The sequence below is a fragment of the Capronia coronata genome (genome assembly GCF_000585585.1).
Source record: "Capronia coronata CBS 617.96 chromosome Unknown acBCG-supercont1.4, whole genome shotgun sequence".
NCBI lineage: Eukaryota > Fungi > Ascomycota > Eurotiomycetes > Chaetothyriales > Herpotrichiellaceae > Capronia > Capronia coronata.
Window position 1 is genome coordinate 607,156 of NW_006912896.1, and position 25,118 is coordinate 632,273.

The window sequence follows — 25,118 nt, forward strand, 5'->3', positions numbered from 1 at the left end:
CAACATGAGAAGAATCCAGTAGTGATGCCGTACCAAAAATGGAGGGAGCTGTCGGAGCCTGCTTTGTAGAAGTTCTTTGGCCTCACAATTTCCTCCAGCTCTTGTAACCAGCGGGATGATAAAACAATAGGTAGTTTCTCTCCCCATACGTACCATGTACCCCCTTCTCCAGCCTCACCATATATGCTTCTGCTCCCCGGCCTCTGACCTCTAACAACAATGCAGCGCTCGTCTTCTTATAGTGAACCTTGTACTCATACTTCAATCCTTGCTAACGGCCTGCTATGTTCCTGGACCTAGGTGCTTACGTCTGCCAGGCTCATGTAGTGAACACAAAGAACGCAGTCGATACGACACCTTCCCCATACTACGTTAGGTACCTAGGTAGGTACACGGGACTGGCGAGTCGGCCACTATTCTCTCTCAGCTTACCACCATCGTTCCGGCAAGCTCACTGCAGGCACTGGTGTGTATGGCACGCTGCGAAGAACACGGAGCTTGACCTGCTTGTCTCGGCCGGGGTGTTGGGCTCAGGGTTCATGTCTCGCTAGCCTAGCAAGAACATCTACACAATGCACGAACTCTAACACTTCTGTGTCGCCAAACAGAGTACAGGCCCCGGCCATGTTGGTACCGCTATGTTTGAAGCGTCATGGTCTCGTGAACGCTGAGCAGCCGGTGTCGTGATACCATTCCCCAAACGTGCGACAGAAGCGCTGAAAATGTCCTTCCTTCACCAACGGCGACTGGGGCGCAGCACTCGACACGGAGTCTAGGTGTGACGACAGCGACAGTCTTGACACAGGCCGATCTCGATCACCAATCTGTCGGTGTCATGGTGCGGTCGCTCTCGGTGACTCCAAAATCCAGGGGCCCCAAGCCGAAGGGCGCCCGCCGTCGTGTAGCCCCACGCTCGCACGGCGGTCCATTCTCCCAATCCAACGCAGGTCAATCACCAAGCCAGCAAGTAGGAGATGGTGGGTATCAGAGTCGATGCAATGCCGAGATACAGTCTGTTCCAGGCAGGTACGTGTGACGGCTATGGTTTGTCCGAATACATTCTAACATCTTCACATTCAAGCTCTTCCAGTGCGGCCGCGGAGTCTCTTCGTCTTCACGGCACGGTCGTAGAGAGTTATCGTGTTTTGAGATCCCCGGTACCAACAGCAACCGCAACCGCAACTGCAACTGCAACTGCAGCAATGGGTGGGTGTAATGCTTCATATCCAGCATGCGGCGCCGAATGCCAGCCAAATCGTGGTGGGAGTGGCAATCTTTGGTCTTCTCGCTCTGATAGCAGACTATGTGCGGATGCTTGTTCTGCACAGCAAGATGGTAAGTGATTCCGGATCACCGAACGTTACTCAAACAACCAGCTGGCAATAAGCATACTGTATGCCGTTCTGACTGACTGGCTTGTCTTCACATAGAGTCATGCTTGTTCACCGGTCGCTCATTCGGCCGCGGCGCCAAGGTCTTCAGCATCCCTTTGAGCTGCTTCGGTTGTTTTCTTCAAGGCTGGTAGTGGTTAAGAATGTCGCACCACTTCGACCACGATATGAGGGGCATATCCAGTGACTCGCCTGTAAACGAACGAAGAGCCTTGATAAAATCGTCCATCTGGGGATAATAGTGGAGTTGGCCGAGGGTGGCCGCAATGGCACCTTCGTCTTTGAGATCGAATCGTGCACACAGACGGCAGAATTCTCGAGCAGGCCAACCGGAGTATGGAATGTCTCCCCTTGCAGCGTAAACATCACTGCCCATGGCACACATGAACAGTAACCACAGATAAGTCACCCCGTGTTCCTGCTTGTCAACTTCTCTGGACACTTGCGAAGCCATTCGTAAGATAGGCTCAATCTGTCGAAATGTCTTGCTGAAGTTGTAATTGCTGGGCGAGTCCACGAACCTCAAGTTCATGAACAAGATTCCACACAAACATGCAGCAGCCACGAGGTCTCTTTTGACGTTGAGACCTTTTGCAGGATTTGAAATTTCTGTACATTCCGTGTTATCAACATATCCGGTAAGGAGCAACCCGGAAACTGCTGTGGCGCGTCGGTGCATCCACCACACAACCTCTTGCTGGATCGTGGCAGCCTTGATCTTGTCCATGATGGCTTTGGTGTTCACAATTTCATGGGCGGCATCCAGCAAGCCCCATGTTCTAGCATCAAGCACAGACTCTGCGGCCCGGTTTGTCTTGCCGAGGTAAGGATCGGTGCCCTCGCTCTCAAGTAGCCGAAAAGCGGTGTCGAATGTCTGCAGGGAACGGCCACCAGGGTCATAGCGTGAAGGGGATATCTGAGGTCTCTTCAACAATGACAGTGCAATCCAGACATCGCTAACAATCAGAAGCTCCTGAGCGTCAGGCAGTATCTCAGGCATGGACGAAGACATAGCCCACAGCGCACGCAAATGGACCAGCGAAGCTAGAACATTACCGGTCTCAAACTCTAGAGAAATCAGCAGACGGATGACAGTGGTGATGCCTTCCGAGAACCCATCTTTCAACAGCTTCTGTCGTAGGAGTGCTATTGATCGGGTCTTGTGCGCTAGCACTCGCCCAAAGAACACTTCGGACTTTGTCCATGAACAGCCGGCAGCCACGTGGTACCCTGAAGCAAGGATAGAATGGATTTCTGCTTCATCAGCTATAGCCTGCGGAAGTTGGATGCGAGAGTTGGTCGTATCTGCGATTGGTGCCCTGAAGACTGCACTGGCGTTATCCGGCCATGCTGCAAAGACCGGAAACCGCTGAGCCTGGCGGATGATTTCATAGTCCCAAGGCGCTAATTGCACAGCGGCTGCTTGAAAAGGATCAGAGTTGCCCTTCCACAGCATCAACGACAGTTGTCTGGGTCCCCGTGGGTACTCTTTCCAGCGGCTTGATCGTTCTTGGTCATCGTTCTCTTGGCATCCCTCAAAAGAGTCAAAGTGCTGACTACTCATGATGTCCCTAGAATATCGGATCATGCCATTGCTTGGGATCTGATCGGACCTCGCACAGAGTAAGGATGGCCATGTCTGCTGGTGGGGCAATCGACTGGACCCAGCGGCCGTGGACGCAGCATCTTGGTGCAGGGATGGAAATGGCAACCGCCCACGTGTCTCGCCAAGGTGGATCTGAGGAGGAGGTATAGGCCGTTGTGCAACAGCCTTGCCAGCAGACGCATTTAACTGTTTCAGCCGTTCATCTTTCAACCATTTACGGTGCGTCTTGGACACGTGGGAGGATATGGTGAAAATCTCATCGCGGCTTCTGGTCAATTTATCGGCGGTGCTGTTGACGAAGACGTACCGCCCACTGTATGGCTTTGATCCTCTTTCTCTGTCCATCGGCGCCGGCGGGAGCCTCTGAGGGCCTGGCTGACTATGTCCATGTCAGATGAGAAAGGAGAACGACATCAAGGCAGCGAAGGTTATTTAACGGGAAGGCGCATCTGGAGGCGTGGTAGAAAGCAGATGTTAGCAACAAGATCAGGTAAAATTCTCCGTCGTATGTCTGAATGAGATGCGAGTCCATGCATGACAGTGGATGAGCCAGAGACAGTAGCACAGACCCTGAAGAAATAAAGAATTCCACACACGGGTCGGACGGAAAGATGTTGCAACTAGTAGTAGTGTCTCTACAAGGTATTCAAGTAGTTCAAGATGCTGAGATCAGTTGCATCGACGCCAAGACGGCGAGTCAAACCCCATTCAGACATCCAACCCGCGTCGCTAATTGGCTACAAATGAACATCAGTCTAGACTAACATGCAGCGGTCTGTGTTGTGGTTCTTCAGTGAGGCGAGGAGAACTGGTCGAGAGCTGCATCGACAACCCTCAAGACTTAATGTATCTACCTGCCTCAAAACTCCTCCTTGCTAATTGGTACCATCTATCCATCGATTCGGGACCAGCCATTCTTTCTTCGGCGCATGACGCGCACGTTCTCAACAAGCAGCCTCGCGTTTCCTGCTTGGTTCGAGGCGAACCGCCGGGTAAATCCAAGGCTTTGTCGGAAATGCGACCCCTCCGGTCCATGGCCGGATCCTGAGCGATAACGAAACCCTCGTTCGAGTGGTTGGTATCTATATTCAGTCACTTTCTCTGATAATGCATCTGAGATTGAAGACCCGGTGGTATTAAGCAGGGGCAAGTCTTGGCTGTCGTCTTCATCTGAGCTGTACAGATCAATATCATCATGGGATACCTCATCATATGAGATACTGTTCGCAGGAACAGAGCGCGAGATTGTGTGCCTCCTCGAGACCGAGGCAAGATGGTCCCTAATGCTGACTTATTCTTTTCGAACACTCCCGTGAAAATCTTGGACACTCTCTTCCCCCTGGTGACAACGTTCGACATGCTGTCTCTGGTTTTGTCTTTCAACAGTATCAACGAGCTTCTCTTAGCGTTCAGGCCAGCCTTGGATTGGAATGCCAACTTGTCTTCTTGTTCCTGTTCGCCTACCTCGATCTTCTGGCTTAGGGAACTTTCTGCCACCACCTGGATTGCGGCACGAATTGTCGCAACGTATTCTGCAATCTCAGGAGCGACTGTGTGCTGGCTTTTATGGGATTGTGGGAAGTTGTGCTCACCGAGCTCTGTTGCCGGATTGGACGATAGAGAAGCGGCATCCTCTCTCTGGTCGCTTGTCTCTTCTTCGATGGTATGCATAGGTGAGATCTTGGAAGATACTGAGTTAGAACGCCAACCTTTAGAGGCGTCTGCTGTGGAATGAGAGAATGGATGATACACTTCGATGGTTGCCGAAAGAGGCGAGGCGAGGATTGGGCCGCTCATGATCGGTGAGTAATGTAGTGATGGCAAGATACCTACTGGGTTCTGCTTTGTCGAATGCTTGTAGATGTATTGATGCGGGATATGGGATGCTCAGCAGAACTTATCTTTTTGTGTGGGCGACATTTATAGAAAATGTACACTATCTTTAGATGAACAATGAGATCCATTGCGAACAATGCAGCAGCATTTGGGCTGAGCAGTCTGCCTCCTAACAACGCAAATTTCCATTGTCAGGGATGGCATACAAAGAATCTCGATCGCCAGAGTCTTTATCAAATGACAACTCAATGAATCTTTGCCTGATGCTCTCAAAATTGACAGACTCCTTCTGGTCGCGAAGAGGGTTGATGGCTTACTGTATGCCGTCGCAACATTTTGGACGTCGAACACCTCGAGGCAAATAGATGGCAGACCCTCGTGTCGCGTGCCATCAGCAGCAGAAGCGATGGTTACCCTGCATTCATGGATGACGGGAACAGGAGGCCCTGACCTGGTAGGTTGAAACATGTTTCCTGCTAATCCTCGACAAATTGACGAGCGAGATCGGCTGGACTCAACAGAGGCAAAGAGATTGGCTCCTTGATCCATCGAGGCTGACAGATACTGCCGACATGGCCAGCTGGAAGAACAGGCGCCCTCCCAAGTCTTTGGCACTCCTCCTATCTTGAGCGTTGACCGCCTGAGAAAGTGCTGCTCCTTTTCGGTGAGACGCGAACAGGACCTCACAAGCTCAAGGCTCTCAGTTCAAGCGCGAGTCCCTCACAATAGACGGTCTGACGTCTGAGTCTGAGATCGCTGTCGTCGATAGCAATTGCAAGCAGGTAGGTGCACTCCTGGCTCCGTTCCTGAAAGTCACATTCGCAGGCAGCCAATGCTATTGACCAGTCTATACCCATTGAAACTCTTCCTACAGAAGTCATGCCAGATTTCTAGACTTCTTTGAAGACAAAGACAAAGAAATGATTGCTTCCTGAGACCTCTGAACCTGTTGGCTGAAGGTTTCAGCCTCATCCCTTCACTCTAACAAAGAAGAGCTACAATTCGATTGTAACCAGGACAAAGCAGGGCGAGGACATGTCGCAGGAATTATAAGACATCGATACAGTATCACATCCTAATGCTACTGCCACTGCCACTGGTTGCTTACGACGCAGTCAGTGAAGGTAAATATCTCGAGTTGATAACATCTATAAAAGTCGACCTCGTTTCTGTCTTTTTCATCAGTCATCATTCATCATCCAACACACTACACACTACACCATCACAAATCACCACTGCACTCACAACAAGCCAATATCATCCAACCACATTCAACTACATTCCACTACAGTTGATATACCTACCGAGAAATGGCGTCCTTCTTGTTGTCCGCTGCAGGAGACATTGCCAAGAGCTCCTTCGTGTGTGCCCTTATGTACTGGGTCTTGGGCAATGTCATCCGTAAGGGTTCGATCGTCCGAGAGTGCTTGAAAGATCCCGGCAACTATCTTGAAGCTGCGACATCGAACCAGGGTCTATTGCAGGCGCCACAACCGACCGTTCTGGAGGTTCTGTTGGTCGAAGGGGCATTGCATTTCTTGCATTGAGTGAAACATAGGTAGGGGAAATCCACCGAACACTGCAGGCACAGTGCACTGGATTGAGATTTCTTCAGACTGTCGATCAGGGTAGGGTCAGCAGTAAGGCGTTCTGCTGGACAGGCAATAGTATAGCCAGACCTCATTCTTGCTAATCAAAGCCATATATCGATCTTGTTTCATATAATTCAATTCTATTTCCCCAGCATGCATCTCAGACTCGCTTACCTGTGACACAACAAGACGTCGAGACTAGAGCAATACTTTGAGCAACCTGTGTAGCTAAGTCCGTGAAAGCGAGAGTGTAAGATTATCGTAGTTTCGACCAAATGTTTTTGTCCTTGCGCAGATCTGTAGCGATGTTCTTCTCGTAGCTCCAGCTTGTTTCTCCTAAGACCCCATGATCTCGTCTGCCAATGATGAAGATTAAGAGCTATGCCTGGGTTTGATGGTCATGAATGAGGCAGCAATGGTCAGTAAACCTGCTCTTAATGGCAATTCCAATTTCCATGCCAAAGTTCCATCCCATGTGACCTGTTCGGAGCCGCGCAAAATTCAAGTGCATCCAAAATGCCAAAAAAGAATATTGTGCGTTTGTGCGGTTCGAACCCAGACCATGCATGCCACGCTGTGACGGTACTGTATTCACTCACAGCTGCTCGAATCAATCTCCAATCTCTTTTGCTTCATCAGTTCGATCCACCAAAATGGCAAAAAACTTTTGAACCAAGCTGACCTCGTAGCAATTTCCCCGTTCTTAGGGTCTTCTAGGAGCAGGTTGAAACCAAGTGAAAACCCCGGTGGTTGCTGCGACCTTCCATAATCCTGCCCGGCCAACGGCGTTTTCCGAAGAAATCACACGCTCTTCTACCTTGCAGGAGAGGGATTGTTGCCCAGGATTTCTTTCGAGAGAGCTCCTTCTACTTTTTGGTATGACTTTGTGGGTTTGGTAACGCACCACTTCGCCAAACACCTAAGCCATGCAGGCCTGGGTCTGGCTCCGCGGATTGTTGGAAGGAAATCCGCGCCTAAAATATATGACCTGCTAATTCGCGCGCGCCCGTGTGTTAAAGCGCGGTGAGTGCGGTCGCCAAGGCTTTTGGTGAGGCAGGAAGGTGGAATGGGAGGGCGACATGAGTACAAGTGAGGCAGAATGAAAGACGAGGCTGAGAAGGTATACGTCGTCGTTGCTGGCACATACCGATCCAGGCTGCCTTTCGATTGCTCCTACTCCTTGACTTTTCATCATCTGCGACCAAATGTCAAGCCATCCGGCAAGCGGGTACGAGTGTACTGCACATCATGGTCGAAGAATATGCTGCCCTACTTGTGGAACAAACTCCCCCTTTTTGAAAGATGTCGCTGGTAGGTATGAACCTGAATGGTACTTAGGTAGGTAGGTCGTTGAGATGGATCCAATGGAATTGCATCTTTCCAGCTTACATAATACGATGGATCTCGCCGCCTGGACATCTTGGCAGCCGGTATCGCTCACTTCGCCCTCCGCCGGTATCAACCGAGGCGGGTGATGAGTTGCTGTCCTATCAACACCACACCATAGGCCTTGTTGCGACGCGGAAGGGGTAGAGCGGTCTGATAACTCGGCAGATTGGCGGCAGCAGGCAAGTGGCCGGACCTACCTCAGCTGTCATATATCCATCTATAGCCCTCACCTTGTTGTTTACAGTCAGCATGAAGCCTCGGACTCCCTCGGTGCTGTTCCGAGGCGGATATGGGTTCCAGTATCCATGGAAGAGACAAGCTTTGCGACGATTCGCGAACAATACAAGCTTCTCAACGCGGAAAAGGGCCTCCAGTCTTTCTACGAGGTGGAACACGGTCTCGACCAGCCAACGGACGCCATCAACATGGACGCCATCCCACACCCAGACACGCTGCATGGCATCAGCATCATCCCTGCCGCAAGTGCTGATCAACGACATGGCCAACCAGGAAGTAATAGTGGATTTCAACACGGGCACAGCGGTACGGTACCCATCATTCTGGCTCCGTGACCATTGCCCCTGCGCCGAATGCCAGCACCCAAGCACGCATCAGCGTCAACTCGACACCTTCACGATCGACCCTGAGATCAAAGTGTCTAGCGTACGCTCTACGCCATCCGGGCTCGAAGTGTCATGGCCTGCTACCACAGATATCCCAGACACCGGCTCCAGCGCAACACATACGAGCGTCTATCCATGGGAGTGGCTCGAGACGCACCCGCCATTCATCCAAGCGAGCAACAAGACCCCCTCGCCAACTCGACAAACCGCTCAGCGGACATGGGCACACGTCCCGCCGTCCGCAGCACCTGACAATCTGCCGCGAGTATCTTACGACGCGATCATGAACACTCCCGACACCGACGGCCTCAAGCACTTCCTGCAAAACATCCACACCTACGGACTCTGCTTCATGCCCGAAACACCCGCGACTCCTGAAGCGACACAATCTCTGATCGAGCGCATCGCACACATCCGCGCCACGCACTACGGCGGGTTCTGGGACTTCACGAGCGAAGTGAACCCGATCGACACGGCATACACGAACGACCCGCTCCCACCGCACACAGACACGACCTACTTCACGGACCCTGCAGGTCTACAATTGTTTCATTTACTCTCACATACGTCGTCCCGGGACCCCGGAAAGCCAGGCAAGGGCGGCGAATCGACGTTCGTCGACGGCTTCGCTGCCGCTGCGTACCTGCACAAGCACTTCCCGCAACATTACCACGCACTGGCGACGTATCCGATCACCTCTGCCGCCTTGGGGTCGCCGGCCGGCGCGTTCCTCAACACGAATGCGTCTCTGCACGGTTATCCCGTCTTAAATCATAGCTCGCCAACGGGGCGAGTCTCGTCCCCGTCTCCCACCATGCTGGTGCAGATCCGATGGAATAACCTTGACCGATTTGCTCCGATGACGCCGAGTTTTCCGAACCATACCGCCTTGAAGAGCTGGTATGCTGCGGCGCGAGAGTGGGCTCGTATCCTAGAGAGCCCTGAGTTCCTGCTCACGGTGAAATTGCAGCCAGGCGAGCCTGTCATCTTTGACAACTGGCGGGTGCTGCATGGACGGTTGGGCTTTGAAGGGAAGAGGAGGGTATGTGGTGCCTACACTGGCATGGATGACTTCCGAGCCAGATGTCGCAGCCTGGGCATCGAGGCATGATGTATTGTCTCAGACGCTTTCCTCAGGTCAGAGACCGCCGTTCAGGAATCAGCATGTAATCCACTCGTGGCACGGGTACTAGACTACAAATCCCACCGGGCCATCGTGGCGGCTGCTTTGTTGCAATCTGCCAGCACCAAATTTTTCCATACATCAAGAGTCAAAATCCGGAACATACATTCTACACACCACATCTAGCTAGCATCACATCTGAAAGAGGTTCTTACATCTTTACCAAGGAGGAAGAAAGGAGTTTCCTCCGAGAATCGCAGCGAGCGGCATGTGAGATATATCAAAAGCAGCCAGTTGAGGGAGAGGCAGATAGTACAGAGGACAAAGGCGTAAATGTCTGCAAAAGCATTCACAAAGGTACCAGGGAATTTAAAGTACACCTTAGATCCATTTTGTCAACGACTGACTTTTCATTGGGAATCTCAATATTAGTAGTACTAGTGAGTGAGCTAATAAGATTTCTGCCTTTGCCCTCTTGTCCAAGCTCAATGACATTATCCAGGCCTTGCTGTAGCTGTAGGCAAGCAAGCCCGACTTCGACAACAGACGGAGCCAATGCCTTCCCTATTGTGCTCGGCCGGAGTGTCTTGTTCTTCTGTTCGCCCAACAGCAACGGAAACCTGGCTTCGACAGCAAATGATCCTTTCTCCAACAACAATCGAGCTATTGGACGCAGTATGCGCCTGAATGTTCTGACTCGATCCTTAGAATTCTCGTTCCATGGCATGACAGTCAGCCAGTTTGATCCCCGCCGTAGTTGATGTCCTTCAAAGAACAAAAACGTCGTCGGACGCATGTCTCTCTTTGCTCCACCACTCATGTCGGCTGTCATCAACTGCTCCAGCCTGCAACATCGAATCAACGACGAAGTTCGATCACCGAATCGTATTAGTGGCCTGTTTAGTAGGCAAAGAGGTCTGCCCACTCATCCTCATGCTTGTATCCCATGTACATATCCCAGATGGTGCATACCTGACCTTCACTCTCGTCCAAGCGCGCTCTCGCAGTTGCAATCCGGTCGATTTGGCGATGGAGAGCTTTGAGGGACTTTTCGAACCCGGTTCGCATCTTGCGGACATTTTCGAGCTCCTCCTCCAACACCACCTTGACTTCGGGATAGGTGGCATGGATGCGGCGCTGGGACTCGAAGAGATCGTAGTATTCCTTGATGAGACTGTTGAAAAGTCGGACTTGGTTGCGAAGTCGATCAAGACGGCCGAGAATAATGTTGAGTCGAGCTTCCAGCTCTGGGCGGTCTTTTGGCATGTCTTCGATCGACAAGGTGGTCTCTGAGGATTCGCTCTTGGAGCTGTGGTTGCTGTGAGTGGAGCCAACCTTCTTCAATGATGACACTATGCCCTTGAAGCTGGTGAGCGGTTCATCGCCTTCGTGCTCGTCGTGTTCTTTGGTGGACATGGTGGAGTTGTTGCTGTGGATGGAGCCGACTTTCTTCAACGATGACACAATGCCTTTCAAGCTGCCGAGAGATTCGGCGCCCGCTTGCTCATCAACTTCCCTCGAAGACATGGGTGCTGCAGCGTCGTTATTGTTGTTGTTGTCTCTATCAGGGCTATGTTGGAGTCTCCTTCGAATTCTGGTCTTGAGAGATCGTGCTCTGATGGACTCTCGACGAGCTTCCCAATCGAAATCGATACCGGCCAGGTCCGTATTTGGTACGGATCGTGAGAGAGGCTGGGTTGAGACTCGGCCTTGCTGGGGGCTGCGGTCTTCTCGGGGGTTGTCCTTCTCTCCTGCGATATTCGTGCTTGAACTGACTGGTGAGATTGTGATGACTTCTTCGTTGAAACGCAGAACAGCAGGTTTGAGCGGGGATTTGGGCTTCGGTTTCTTGCTGCAAGTTGCGGCGTCCTCAAAATCGGAGTCTTTGGGAGCAGGGTCTTTTGCAGGAGTTTTGGGGCTGGGGTCTTCGTGATCGGAGCCAGCTGCAAAAGCCTGGAGGATACTAGTAGTAAGTGATGGCGCTTGTTGCTGAGTAGAGACCGCGCAGGCTAGAACTTCTTCTCCGGCAATAGCAAAGTGAGGTGAAAGTGAGGCACCGGCTGCTTTGGGCTCGGCACTGCCTGCGCCAGGATCTTCTGCAGGCTTGATATTTTCGTTGTTTGCAGGGAACGCAGGTGGGAGAGGCTCTTGGGTAGATTCTGCAGTGACGGCGACGATGGCTGCTTTGAGAACAGGGGCTGTGCTGTTTTCAGACTCGATGGCCGGTTGTTCAATGTCTGCAGGTGCAAAGATGGCTGATTCGTCTTCCTGTGAAGCCAAGTTAACAGTGAAGCACAGATTGCAGTGCCTGACGACACAGAAAACACGTGCCTGTTCATGGATTGTATTCAGTTCAGGACTCTTTCGCAGTCTTCTTCGTCGAAGAGAGAATCCACCTCGTTTGGCTTTTGCCTTTCGCAAAGCCTCTCTGCTGCGCCTCATTCCTGGTCCTCTCTCCTCGTTCCTCGCCCATAGCCATTGTCTGAATGCTGCCAGTCGTCGACATCTGCCACAGCAGAGGAGTCCTGTGATGAGCGCCATCCTGATTGAAGGATACAAGAACGCTTTAACATACACAAACCAAGAATACGGCTCTGTGGAAAGAGATCCAAGATCCAAGATACAAGATGAAGAAGAAAGATCGTGAGAAAGAGAATGCTGTAGTATTCAAATCATTACCAGAGTCTGCGGTGGGCGCGGCCGAGATCATCGGCGCTGAGGTCAGCGACGTGAGCCGCGAGGCTCAGCCAGTCCTACACTGTTCAGGAAAGCGAGACGCTGTGCTCACGAGGGAGGCGCCTTCTGCGCCAGGAAAGTTGTCTCTCATGGTCACAATTCAGCCCCATCCCGCCAAAGTCCAACTGGCTCTTTCACCACTCCTCACAGTACCTGTACGTTGGGAGACAACGTTTGTTTCAAATTCCCGTTGCGCCCCAGACAGTCCATGTGAAAGGAACTTCTCCCGATCAATCTCAACAAAGGACTTCGCCTTCAAGCTTGCGACGAGACTCGCTCCGGCCCATGGTCCGAGGGTGTCGACTTGACGGAGGGCGACTGGAACAGACAGATCAACATCCTTCGACTTCTGCTTGGCGAGCCGCTCTTCGACGAAATCGTTCGCGCCGGGGGAGTTGAGATTGTGCCTAGCATCAGCAGGTGCTGCTCTCGCCTGCGCGAGTTCTGCAAGACCAGCTCTTTTGACGGGAAGGCGGTTTCCTCTTACCGCGCTCCAGCCATATTGAGATACAATCGACTCGGTTGTATCAAGGATGCGTTGGGACAGCCCGGCCACACGGGCACCTCGACCAGAGAAGACAATTCTGGGCATACAGATGGCACGCACATCAGAGGATAAAGAGCGCAGAGTGCTGTACAAAAGTTGGCCGACAGACTGTTCGTGGTCGTCAGGGCGTGTCTCGTTTTTCTTTCCGACTATAGCATCGACGCACGCAAGGTGGAGTGCATGCCGTGGAATGGCTATGGGCCGGGATGAGGTCCCTGTTGGCCAGTCGATTACGATCTTTGCTCGATTTTCACTTCTCGATTTCGAGTCGGCTTGCTGCTGGACTTGCATCGCTTCCACCATGGTGACTAGATCTTCATCTACATCCACGAGCATTGCATGACACGCACCAGCACGGTCGATGAAGTCCTCCACGAAGTCAAAATCCAGCAGCAATGTGTCCCGGAACTGCACGTCTTGTTCGTTCCTCACAATACCCAGGACTTCGCCAACTTTGAGCGTGAGAGCCTTCATAGCTCTTGTACTTCGACGAACCTGGACTTCTCGATATTCATAGATTGCTGTGATGACTGTCTCTTCCCACCCCAAGTCAACGACCAAGCCTGATCGTAGACCGGCAGCAGCGATGGTCATGGCCGGCGCAGGAAGAAGGGTCACAGAGGAGTACTTCCATCGTTCGAACAGAAGTGTAAGAATAGTTGACAGTATTGGATGAGGAACCAACGACGGTAGGACGAGAACCAGCCGTGCAGCACCGGCATCCACAAGCAGGTGTTTGTTGTACACCTCCCGAACAGCGCGTTCCAGCTTATCCTCCAGCAGGCCCAAATTGACATCGCTCAAGTCGTTCCTCCATAGCTCATACTCTTTACACCGAGTTTGTAATTCTGCCCTTCTTCTCTTGTAATCGGGCAAATATTCCCTGTAATCCCCAATTCTCCGGGAGTTGCGTGGTGTGAAGGGTATGGTACACTGTGGACCGCTTTCCCCTTGGAACCCCGCGTTGAGTTCACGAGCATCTAGTTCGATGATAATGGGATCTTCCTCAGCGCGGAAGAAGGAGGATCCGGGAGAAGATTGGACGGACGATATGTACCGACTAGGAGTATGTGGTGAGCCAGATTGTTGGCGTTCGCGAAGGCCCGGCCGAATGGCAGAGGCCACGGTGGTTGTCATGGCACTTGTGGCATATTACCGCCTTCCCTCCCATCTACCATGGTCCTGAAGCTCAATAGATCGCATTGAGCAGAAGCGACATTGTAGTCTTGGGTCTCGTCATTGACCGAGGGTGCGCTCGTCGTGTACAGAGGGACGTTAATGACAGGCCAATGGAAGACTGCAAACAGCCTTAGTCAGCATTGTGATTGGCTTCAATGATCTGCCGTAGCGACCGCGCCTAGCCCGAAACATTGCCGGGTCGCCCCTTCATCATGTCAACAACCAGACTGGGACTCGTTGATCAGAGGCAACTTAGACAAGCAGGGTGACGATGGCGGCAGCACACCCGAAGATCATCTCGTCCGAGATTTGCAACAGGGTTTGAGATTTCAGACATGGGCATTCCTGGGTAAAGTCTCCTGCGCTACAGCTAGAAGGCACGCGAGTGAATACTGACCAACTCTAGGATATTCAAAGAAATCGGGAAGGGTGAGCGAGTGGCATTGGCAAAGCTCGCAATAGAGCATCTAGAACGGTCGCAGCGGCCACTGCGAATAGCTATTGACGCGGCAATATGGAACTTCCAGACCCAGGCCGGCCAGGGTGGGAAGAATCCGGCCTTGCGGACACTATTCTACCGGCTGGTGAAGTTGCTCGCCTTACCCATCGATCCAGTGTTTGTCTATGATGGCAAGAACAAACCCCTAACTAAACGAGGCAAGACAGTCTCGAGATATGGCTCCTGCATCTCCAATGAGATGTCAAAGAACCTCGTCCAAGCCTTCCGGTTTCCATTCCACACTGCACCCGGAGAGGCGGAGGCGGAATGTGCAATGCTGCAGAAGAACGGCCTTGTAGACGCCGTCATGAGTCAGGACGTCGATGCAATCATGTTTGGCTCGACCCTGACCTTGAGGGACTGGTCCAAAGAAGCATCTAAGCACAACAAATCTCCAACTCATGTCAACGTGCTCGACCTTCCTCGGATCAAGTCTCTGTCAGGTCTGGATCCGGATGGTATGATTCTGGTGGCTCTCCTGAGCGGTGGTGACTATGATGAAGCTGGCGTGGCAGGCATCGGGTCCACATTGGCCTCCGAGATAGCAAGGGCCGGTTTTGGCAGTGACCTGTTGGATCTAGTGCGCAATAACGACGAGGCTGGTCTTCAGGAATGGAGAGAACGACTGGAGTACGAACTTGAGACCAACGAGAGTGGTTATTTCAAGATGAGACGCAAGTCCGTCAAGATTCCTCCGTCATTTCCTGATCGAAGGATATTGAGTTATTATCTCAATCCTGCCGTCACGCCTGAAGATCAATTGGCGATGTTGGAGAGAAAGTGGACCGAAGCATGGGAGTCTGAGATCGATATTCAAGCATTGAGGGACTATGTGGGGGACACCTTCGACTGGCTCTACAAACCTGGAGCTTGCAAGTTTGTCCGAGTCATGGCACCAGCCTTACTTGCCAACAGTTTACGGCTCGAGGGTTCGACGCCGTATATTCACTCGGTCGAACAAATCACAGAGCGTCGGCAGCATTTCGTCAGCGACGGTATTCCGGAATTGCGGGTGACGGTGATACCCGCAGAGGTCGTCGGCCTCGATCTTGACGCTGAAGAGGATAGCCCGGAATATCTCGAGCGTCTGGCGGCTGAGGAGAACGGCGAGGTTGACGAAGGTGGCAACGTGGGTGAAGATGACGCCATTCCCTCCAGTCCTTCCAAGAAGCGGAAAACACCTCCCTGGCTGCCCACCGCCGCAGAGAAGATGTGGATTGCTGAGACGATTGTGGAAATGGGCGCCCGTGAGCATGTGGACAAATGGCGGCAAATCCAGGCGGAAATCGAAGCAGACCCAAAGAAATTTGCAACCCGCAAATCTCGGAAGCAGAAAGAAGTTCGCCTTCCTAAAGATACTGGAGGCATGCAGGCTGGTGCACTCCTGGGCTACGTCGTGGCATCAAAGGTATCCGACGAAAGAGCCGTCGCGGCTGGCAAGACCTCAACTCCGTCATCCCCTCCACGCAAACAAAATACTCGTGTTCACCTCTTGTCGAAGACTCCCCCCAAAAGCACGCCCAACCAGCAGGAGAATGCAAAAGCGCCGATTATGCAAGACTTTTTTAAGTCCACCAAAAGCCGACATACCCATGACGCCGTAGGAAAGGCACCAAGAAAGTCCAAACCTGCAGTAGCTGCCGAGTCCGACCTAACTATCACTTCTACACCCCAAGGACTTCTGAAATCGAAACCAGCCTCCTTTGAACAACCCTGCTTTATATCGTCATCCCCAGTCCGAGAACCAGTTCACACAAACAGGATCTCCGATACTCAGGAGTCATTGCCAAATCCAATTGATGTGCCTGATACCGCGATTCGATGTGGGAACGGAAGGCAAGGGAGGAGAGACGCTATGTTGGGGGATTCTGAAGCAACAAGCAGCGCGGGAGAACCACCGATTCCAACCGCCAGTCCCGTGAAAACGAAGCGGACGATTGAAAGCTTCTTTGCACCTTATATAGGCGCAGCTCGGCTGACCTCAGTCCCTGCAGAGGCTGTCTCCCAGCAGGCAACACAAGCCACGTCTGACATTTCATCTGAGGCCACCAGTGGACCAAAGGCAAAGCGTTCGGTCAGACACATCCGTGCAATTCCTCGCTCGAGTCTCCCCGGTACGTGGCGAGAAATCGACGGTGATATCAGTCCGGCCAGCCAACGGAAGTCGCCAAGGCGACCTCCACGGGTCAGCATAGTTGATTTGACCGAGGGCTGATTGCGAAGCTGGACAATCTAAGGACGTTTCACTTTCCAGAAATCCTTGTTCTCGAAGAACGCTTTGGTACGAGTAATCTCGACAACAGGAGCCTCAATTGTAGCGATGGCGCTGGGCTTCTCAATACGGACTTTTGCAGCTTTGTGGCCATAATTGACGGTCACTATTTGGGCCACCGCGGTTGCCAATGCTTCCAGGGTGTGATATGCCGACCCATTGACTTTCTGCATTGTCCAACAGGTCAGCATTGGTGCGTGAAGGAACTGGAAGGGCCCTTTTACTTACTTCGACTGTCTCTCTAACCATGTCGTGTAATGCTACCGTGTATGGTTCCTCCGGTGGTTCTGACCCTACGGCAGCGGCCATGAGAGGCATAGTAATGTCAATGAATAATGATTGCTGGTATAGGCGTTCATGCGGGTTGACTCCAATAATGCAGCTGCAAGCGATTTGTTTGACGGTCACACTCAACGTGGACATGGCCACTCCAGGACCAGAGTTATCCACTTGAAACTGATACAATACTCCGCCATTGACCTGGAGCAGGGCTTTGGGGAACAAGATGTCGATGTCCAGCTTGGTGAAGTCGTACACCACATTGTGTAGCCGAGATATCAGGGCCCGAACGGTTGGGAAAACCTCTCCGTCATGCACGCCGCCGCAGATCCTCTTGTACAGGGCGCCGTAGTCCATGCTGAGATTGACATTGTCTTGAGCGGCAGCTGCTTCGAAATTCGCCTCGGGCTGGACCTCGACAGTGATCGAGGTGGGCTGGGCCTTGCCGAACCGGCGCCAGGCATCGAAGCCTACGGCGAGGTCGAAATTGAGGTTTCTCAAGATAACTTTGTCCATGTTCACGCAAGATGTTGAAAGCTGGTGGGGGAAATACTGACGGCGCTCTTGAGGATAGGTCGATGAACAACTCCGGGGTGGGTGTTTTGGTCAGAGAGAACATGATGGATTTGGACGAGTTCGGATCGAAGACGGCGAGATGGCGAGTCAGTTTGCGAAATACTAGTAGCTGTGCTAGTGACTGGCCCCGCCCCAATTCTCAGGGGCGCCATTTCGACGCTTATAGGTGGTAGATGCCTAAGTTGAATAACGAATAAAGCCTATTACTAGTATATCAGTCACCCGGGGCGCTTACATCATTCTTGCGGTGTCACTCTAGCTTATCATTTATCTGAAAATCATCATCTAGGTTTTGAATCTGCAATATTATACTGACATTTTGTTGATGCTGTATGATTATTTTTATATGTTTTTGTCTCTTCTTGAGGTCCATACTATAACCTAATAAAAATTCCAAGTCTATGTGTTTCGATTCTGGTTCAGACTCTCATTTTTCAGAGGACCAGGTTTAGCAACTACAGGTTAATAGGAGCAAACTGCAGTGGCTCGACGCGACAAATATATCGAAAGCACGGAACAACATTGTTTCTCACCGCCAATGGCCTGACGAATCAAACCCCCCCAGAATCAGCCAGGTCACATGTCTCACGTGACCGCTCCGGGGTTTAGGTTCGTTCTGGCTGGTTGCGGATCCCGGGCCGTCGATTTCCTGGCTGACTCGCAGACTCGCCTCCCAAGTCGAACGAATTTCCCAGATTCTGGTGCTGACCTTTTGCACGTTTGCAGCCGTCTGCCAGTGCCAGCAAAACCTTACCACTCTTCCTCCCCCTTTCTCTCTCACTTCCGTTGTGACATTAGCAACCGCTGCTTCACTCCCTGGACCGCTTTTGTGCCTCTCCAATATTGTTAGTGTTGTTACCATCGTCAATGGGTCGACAAGCAGCCAATACCTCGCGCATCATTATTCCACGCACTACTGCCTGCGGTCTCGTCGCGCCTTCCCATGTGAAGCCAACAGCTGCTGTATCGAACATTGTCCACGTTAACTCGGCGTGGCTACTGGCGAAAGGTCCGTCCTGAATAAGGGCGGACGGTAATATAGGAGCGCTGGTGGAGCGCACACTGCCTCATCAGTCTAGAGAGAAACAGAATTAGACGTGGCAGGAATACTTCCTAAAGAATATGAGCATTGGAATCACCCAACCCGTCATGGACAAGGTCCAAAGTACCACAGGGGCCGCACGCCCTGCTGACGACGTGTCCACGGACTTGGAGACTGCGCTCAGCTCCATTGCGCTGGGAAATAATGCAGCAGACTTGGCCGAGCCAGAAATCACCCCTATGCGCACCAAGAGCCCTCCCACCACCCCACAGAAGCCCGTCGCAATCGATGGACATGGTCTCGAGGCTGCTACAGCCGGCGGTGAGAGAGGCCGACCGGAAGTCAAAGGCAGTGTCATTCTGTCCACCACGGCGGCCAAGAGGAAGAAGAAGAGGAATAACAAGACAAAAGCTGGTCAAGCATTGAATACTGTCCGAGGCTTCGCCGGGCTTGACTCGGGCACGGAAGATTCTGATACTTCACATACCAGCCCAAGAGTCCTGTCACCTAACCCTATTCTACGTCCATTGGCCGGGGCTAGCCCAGGGCTGCGACCACAGTCACCAGGAATCAGCAGTTTAAAAGTACAACTTGATGCTCTCAATTCTCGCAGCCAAAGTCGCTCAACTTCGCGAGCGCGAAATCATCTGGACTCAGAGGCCACTAGCAGTGCTGCTAGCGCAGCTTCCGACACCCAAGGCGAAGAGGTCCAGGAAGATATCGTCAGCTACCATGTCGCCATCGATCAAGACTTCGTCAGTCAGTCGTTGGCCGACACAGATCCAAGTATTGCTTCAGTCTCTACCATAAATGCAGATCAGCGTGCGACCTCAATGATAGCCCGCAAGATGACTGCTGCAGACTTCACTCCGATCCGCTGTCTTGGTGACGGCGCGTTTGGGACCGTACTTCTTGTCCGACAAAATGCCACTGGTCGTCTGTTCGCTCAGAAGCAACTGACTAAGGCATTTGTCAAAGTCCACAAGAAGCGCATCGAGTCCACCAAATCGGAGCGAACCATTCTGGAATTGGTCAACCGTCACCCGTTCATTGTCAACCTTTACTATGCCTTCCAAGATCATGAGAAATTGTATCTTATTCTCGAATACGCCTCGGGCGGTGAGCTATTTCGCCATTTGGAGTTGGAGAAATTCTTTTCCGAAGAAGTGGCAGCCTTCTACATTGCCGAGATTGTTCTGGCCCTCGACTATCTCCACAATACAGTCGGCGTCATCTATCGCGACCTCAAGCCGGAAAATTGTCTGCTTGACGCCGAAGGTCATTTGCTGTTGACGGACTTCGGCCTCAGCAAGGTGGCGGTCCAGGACCCAGAGACTCCTGGTGGCAGTCGTTGCAACAGTCTTGGGGTTGGGACTATTGAATATATGGCACCTGAGATCATCCGCGGTTCCGAAGAATCAAATTGGGGTCCTGGATATGGCAAAGCATGTGACTGGTGGTCATTGGGGGCTATGGCGTGCGATCTCATGACCGGTAAACCTCCTTTTGGAGGCGGCAACTGGACCAAGATTCAACAAAACATTCTGCATCAAAAATTGAACCTACCTTATTTCTTGTCGCCTGATGCCAAAGATCTTCTCACGAGGTTCTTGCGCAAAGAGCCCAAGAAGCGTCTGGGTGTTGGCCCCAACGACATTAGCATCATCAAAAAACACCGGTTTTTCAGAAAGATCGATTGGAAGAAACTAGAGGCCCGAGAATTGGAACCACCGATTAGACCACTGGTCACCGATCCAGAACTGGCGGAGAACTTCTCGAAGGAATTCACCGGTCGACCGATCGAGGCCACCACCCGTCGACACAGCAGGACCTTAAGCAAGTCGGACCCGTTCGGCGGCTTCAGTTATGTTGCAAGTCACAGTCTCCTCCAGGACTCCATCTTATCCGAGCTGGACAGAGCAATCATAGATGAAGAGTTCTAGACGGCTGCAAGCTACATCCAGGCTAGAGCGTGGGTTGGATAGAGCGTGGGTCACAGCGACAAAATGGGTTAATTAAGCGAGGCGTTTGCGGGTACGTGAGATGGGACTTATGAGATAGGGGACTTATGGTGTTATTAGGGCTGCCGAAAAGTCGTGAAGAATACATTTGAGATGGTGTCTGAAGATTGAGGAGAGGGAATAGAGGTTGGGATCCAGGTGACGAGATCATCCTTGCGCGGCATCTCTTTTCGCTTGAACTATGAATGATACGAATGCGGTATACTACAGCTGTTGTTGTCATCCGCTTCGAGTCTCCTACTCTTCAGTCTCCCATGGCTGATACACACCCCAACTTACATGACCAGGTAGGTTGTCAGCCATATTTCTAACGGGATCAGAAGCAAAGTTCACCTTTGTTTAATGCTCCACCCAAGAGAACTTCTACCACGTGACCTGGGTGCCAGATTCTGTCAAATACTTGACCCTACAACTTTCATTATCACGTGAACACGCGCGACTGCCTGCGCTTGGCGCGTCCCCCGCAATTCCATCCCCGCGAACTTGATAATCCATTATTTGTGTCAGTTCAGCCTCATCACTGTCTGACTTGTATCTCTGCCTTCACCTTGTCCTTGCCCTGCCTTCAAGTTGCATTGCTCCTTCACCAAGAAACAGTCATGTTTATGATCCGACCTGATCTTTTTTACGCTGAAACTGTTTCTTGGAATCCATTTCTTCACCGTGGATTCTCCCAAATCCTCAACCCATCTCATCAGCATACTCTCGCTCATACCCTCAAACCTCACACCGATCGCCATGGCGCAACCGAATCCTCCCACTGCCATTCTCGACCTTGAGATCGAGGTACTCTCAATGATCTTCTCTCAGGTCTGCAGCGATTCACCTCGAACTGCATCCGCACTCGCCCTAGTCAACAAGTATTTCAACGACGCAGTCAAATGTGTACGGTATGTACACACAACGCTTCAATGGGACTCGGCCCACAAATACTTCCTCACCGCAACAGGACGGCAAGCCAAGTCGTGGAAATGTCCAGAGTTCTTTCGAGGTCTACGACACTTGACCATACGTCAGCGGCATGAAAAGTGGCGGGGTTCAGAAACCGATTTTGCCGACCAGTTGACTGAGCTCTTGGGTCAAGTGAGCAACTTGCGCTCGTTGACCTGGGAGATTCCTCTGATGCTACCACACCCGGTGCTTGACGTCCTCGAAGCGCAGCATCCAAGAGCACACCTGCACGTGCGTCGCGTACGAACCGAGAACTACACATATTCCTCCAACTCATTCCACGATCTCACCGAGAACAAGTGTCTGATATCTTTCGGAGCGGAAATCTTTAGCGACAATATGAAAAGTTACCACCATGTTGCATTGCAGGAGCTCCTCTGTCGTGCACCAAATCTCAAGTTCGCTTCTCTCATATCTGACAGGATCTCTCCGAGTGAGGTAAACGAATGGGGAAAGTGGCACATCCAGCTCAAACCTAGCACTTCACTTCGTCATCTGACATTGGATGGCTGGCCAATATCGGCTGATACCCTGGAATACTGGTCGAAGTTCGTTGACTTGGCCACCCTGGAGAGCTTTAAGTGCAGTAGAGGCCGTATCGACGCCTCATATTTCACACGGGCTGCACAACTACTCTCCAATCTCAAACATGTCAGCCTCAATCTTGGGGCCTATGATTGCGACCCAGAAACCGCGCGAGCAGCCCAAGACTACATAGACACATGCTCGCCCTTGGCAACTCTGAGTCTCTGGTCATGGTCCGGCAGAATCTCATTGGCTTCCGTCCTATCGAAACACGGTCCTACCTTGAAAGAATTGCACCTTCATGAGCGCGAAGAGTCATTTGTGGACGTTGGCTTAGAGCAGGTTGGAACAAGACCGTACCTCAGACAGATACTCTCCCCAGAGAGTCTCGCACAGGTTCGAAACTCATGCCCGAAGCTAAAGGCGTGTACCTTTGATCTGAACCGCCACACACAGTTCCTCAACATCCATGATTACCAGGTCCACCTGAATGAGTTGGTGAAGGCCGGGTTGGATGAACTGCAGATCTACTTCGACGCCGGTGTAGGATACATATCGCTGGCGACTTTTGCAGAAGATATATCGAACGTCATCGACGACGAGGACGAGAACGAGTGGCCGGAACTTACCCTTCCAAACAAGTGTGGGGGTGACTTCGACTCGAAAAATTTGCCACCTGTCTTCTGGAACCCTGAAAGTACTAGCGATGTGCCTCAAACAGAAATTCCTGACCACCCTTCTGCAGATATCGTTACGTTTCATCCACCGTCCTCTACCGACGACATATGCCGTTTTGTTGGCGAGCTCTGGAAATATGTGTTCGGGTCCCGTACCAGCGGCGAACGGCTGCTAGAGGTCAAATTCGGCGAATGGGACCGCAAATACTTCCCTCTTGGAAACAACCCAGATGGTGAGAAACAGAAGGATATCCGAGTGTATTGTCGCGCAAAACCACATGAGAGGGATGACAAGGTCGGCGAGTGTCAGATCTTGATGCAGTGTTGCGGCGGGAAACACTGGAAGAAATTCGCATCTGGTTGAAGGTTGTCTCATCGGACAGAAAGCAAAGGGATTTTACCGCACCGCACCATGAGCTGGATCGTCCGGACCTGTATCCTTCCGGAAACTCCCATTGCGCCTAGCCATGATACCCCAACCGACTTGGACATTGTCGTCCTTCACCAATGAGCTCGTTGCAGAAGATACCATTATTCAAGCTCTGCCAGGTTTGTTTTAGCTAGGTTATCACTGCATAACTCGATCCACAACCCAAGCGCTTTCTTTCCATTCACAACTCTTTTCACCTGTCCCTACACTTTTTCGCGGAACAGAGCACAATTCGACGGCATACAGAGCAGTGGACGCTGGTGTGCACATCGTTTCGTCATAAGCTCACCCAGGCAGTCATGGATCTAGGCTATTTTCCATCGACCGCCAATTGTCAATTCTACATGGTAATAGGACAAACAAGCAGGGATCCGGAGAGCGGACTGAAGTGAGGGACTTGAATGAAGCTGATACGAGATCTGAGCTCATGAGATCAAGTCATCTCATTCCTGCGATGTCCTGGTCGAAGTCAATGACCAGACCATTGCTGTCCACCTGGAGACAGTGGCACATATCGGGCTTTCAAAACATGTTAGATTAACGAACACTATGACGAACCAAAGAGCTATCAGGAGTCAAGGAACTGTGCTGTACAGCGGCCTGGCCCCCCGGGGCCCATCTGGCATCAGCGTTTCTGCAGAGCTATTAGCTAGTTACCATCGTTTCAGGCAAGATCTGAGACGAGACTCGAAAATGAAAAGAATCCAAAAATTCTCCATGTGTACCTAATCAATCACCACTTTCCCGTGATTGTAAAATGAGATTCGGACATTGTTAACTGAGCTCGACACTTGTCGTTTGAGCCTGTTCCGACACCGCATCGTACCGCATTCAACAACTAAACAGAAAGGTTCAAACTTGACTCGCTGAAAGACCGTTAACTTGGCTGACATAACATGACATGACAGGGGTACTCGAAGGGCAAAGCCCTGGTAGCTGGGGGGTGGCGGAGGACAAAAGAAGACAGAAAAAAGAACTGTTTGATATTCAATGACTGATCAGGAGGACAAAATATCAATCTTTCACAAATCACCCGAGATAGAGATACGTGAATAGTCAAATACCTAACCTAAAAAGAAGCGAAAGCGCCCCCCATCACATCCAATTCGAAACCAGAACAACCAAAAACCACATCCCAAGAACAAGACCAAGCTGGGATATCGCCACCACCGATGGAAAAAGTAAACTGCTTCTTCCAAAGCCAAAGCCAAACCCAATCCTAGAATCAAATCCAGATCCAAACCCAATTCGATTCCTCGAGGCCGATGAACGGAACGGACTCCCTCCTCCTCCTCCTCCTCCTCCTCCTCCCAAACCACCTTCTGAAGATGTCGATGTCGATGTCGACGTCGCAGTCAATACCAGCGGTGATACAGTAATAGTAGTAACATTACCTCCGGTAGTGCCGGATATATTTCCTTCATGTCCAGCAGTCGTCTGTGAAGTCTGAAGAAGAGGTAGGGGTAGCGAGACATTGAACGTGAATTTCGCCGTCGCAGCAGCCAGAGTCAGGGTGATTGTATCGATTTCGACATGATCCGTGTTTGGAGTCGTGTTCGTGTTCGTGTTCGCATCCACATCTGTAGTTTTCGGAGTATCTCCTCCTTCGGTCCCAGGATTCGTCGATGCAGGCATCATGGGAAACGAGACTGGGAAAGAATATGGCAATGTATGGATATCTCCTGGTTGCAATTCATTTGCTGTTGGCGTTGCTACTGCTGCTGCATTCGCATTCGCATTCGCATTCGCATTCGCCACAGACCAAGCGACGACTTCATTCTCGAGGTCTGCGATTGAAGATTCGCACGGGACAGTCAGCGTTGT

General features: G+C 51.6%; 8 protein-coding genes across 8 annotated transcripts; 4 read left to right on the forward strand and 4 right to left on the reverse strand.

Annotated features, from left to right (window-relative positions):
• Positions 1–1,512: 1,512 nt before the first annotated feature.
• On the reverse strand, positions 1,513–4,794 carry A1O1_04787 (uncharacterized protein; the record flags this gene model as incomplete). Its single annotated transcript, XM_007725676.1, has 2 exons — positions 1,513–3,376; positions 4,289–4,794. The coding sequence occupies 2 exons, from the start codon at positions 4,792–4,794 to the stop codon at positions 1,513–1,515; spliced, it is 2,370 nt and encodes a 789-aa protein (XP_007723866.1).
• Positions 4,795–8,063: 3,269 nt separating this feature from the next.
• Positions 8,064–9,548, forward strand: A1O1_04788 (uncharacterized protein; the record flags this gene model as incomplete). The annotated part of the gene is made up of 1 exon (XM_007725677.1): positions 8,064–9,548. The coding sequence occupies one exon, from the start codon at positions 8,064–8,066 to the stop codon at positions 9,546–9,548; it is 1,485 nt and encodes a 494-aa protein (XP_007723867.1).
• A 912-nt stretch (positions 9,549–10,460) lies between these two features.
• Positions 10,461–12,101, reverse strand: A1O1_04789 (uncharacterized protein; the record flags this gene model as incomplete). The annotated part of the gene is made up of 1 exon (XM_007725678.1): positions 10,461–12,101. The coding sequence occupies one exon, from the start codon at positions 12,099–12,101 to the stop codon at positions 10,461–10,463; it is 1,641 nt and encodes a 546-aa protein (XP_007723868.1).
• Positions 12,102–12,396: 295 nt separating this feature from the next.
• On the reverse strand, positions 12,397–13,980 carry A1O1_04790 (uncharacterized protein; the record flags this gene model as incomplete). The annotated part of the gene is made up of 1 exon (XM_007725679.1): positions 12,397–13,980. The coding sequence occupies one exon, from the start codon at positions 13,978–13,980 to the stop codon at positions 12,397–12,399; it is 1,584 nt and encodes a 527-aa protein (XP_007723869.1).
• A 377-nt stretch (positions 13,981–14,357) lies between these two features.
• On the forward strand, positions 14,358–16,321 carry A1O1_04791 (uncharacterized protein; the record flags this gene model as incomplete). The annotated part of the gene is made up of 3 exons (XM_007725680.1): positions 14,358–14,371; positions 14,429–16,121; positions 16,283–16,321. 3 exons carry the CDS (start codon positions 14,358–14,360, stop codon positions 16,319–16,321), a joined length of 1,746 nt encoding a protein of 581 aa, XP_007723870.1.
• A 432-nt stretch (positions 16,322–16,753) lies between these two features.
• On the reverse strand, positions 16,754–17,588 carry A1O1_04792 (uncharacterized protein; the record flags this gene model as incomplete). The annotated part of the gene is made up of 2 exons (XM_007725681.1): positions 16,754–16,960; positions 17,022–17,588. The coding sequence occupies 2 exons, from the start codon at positions 17,586–17,588 to the stop codon at positions 16,754–16,756; spliced, it is 774 nt and encodes a 257-aa protein (XP_007723871.1).
• Positions 17,589–18,797: 1,209 nt separating this feature from the next.
• A1O1_04793 (AGC/RSK/RSKP70 protein kinase) lies at positions 18,798–20,633 on the forward strand (the record flags this gene model as incomplete). The annotated part of the gene is made up of 1 exon (XM_007725682.1): positions 18,798–20,633. One exon carries the CDS (start codon positions 18,798–18,800, stop codon positions 20,631–20,633), a length of 1,836 nt encoding a protein of 611 aa, XP_007723872.1.
• An 816-nt stretch (positions 20,634–21,449) lies between these two features.
• On the forward strand, positions 21,450–23,228 carry A1O1_04794 (uncharacterized protein; the record flags this gene model as incomplete). Its single annotated transcript, XM_007725683.1, has 1 exon — positions 21,450–23,228. The coding sequence occupies one exon, from the start codon at positions 21,450–21,452 to the stop codon at positions 23,226–23,228; it is 1,779 nt and encodes a 592-aa protein (XP_007723873.1).
• Positions 23,229–25,118: the final 1,890 nt, after the last annotated feature.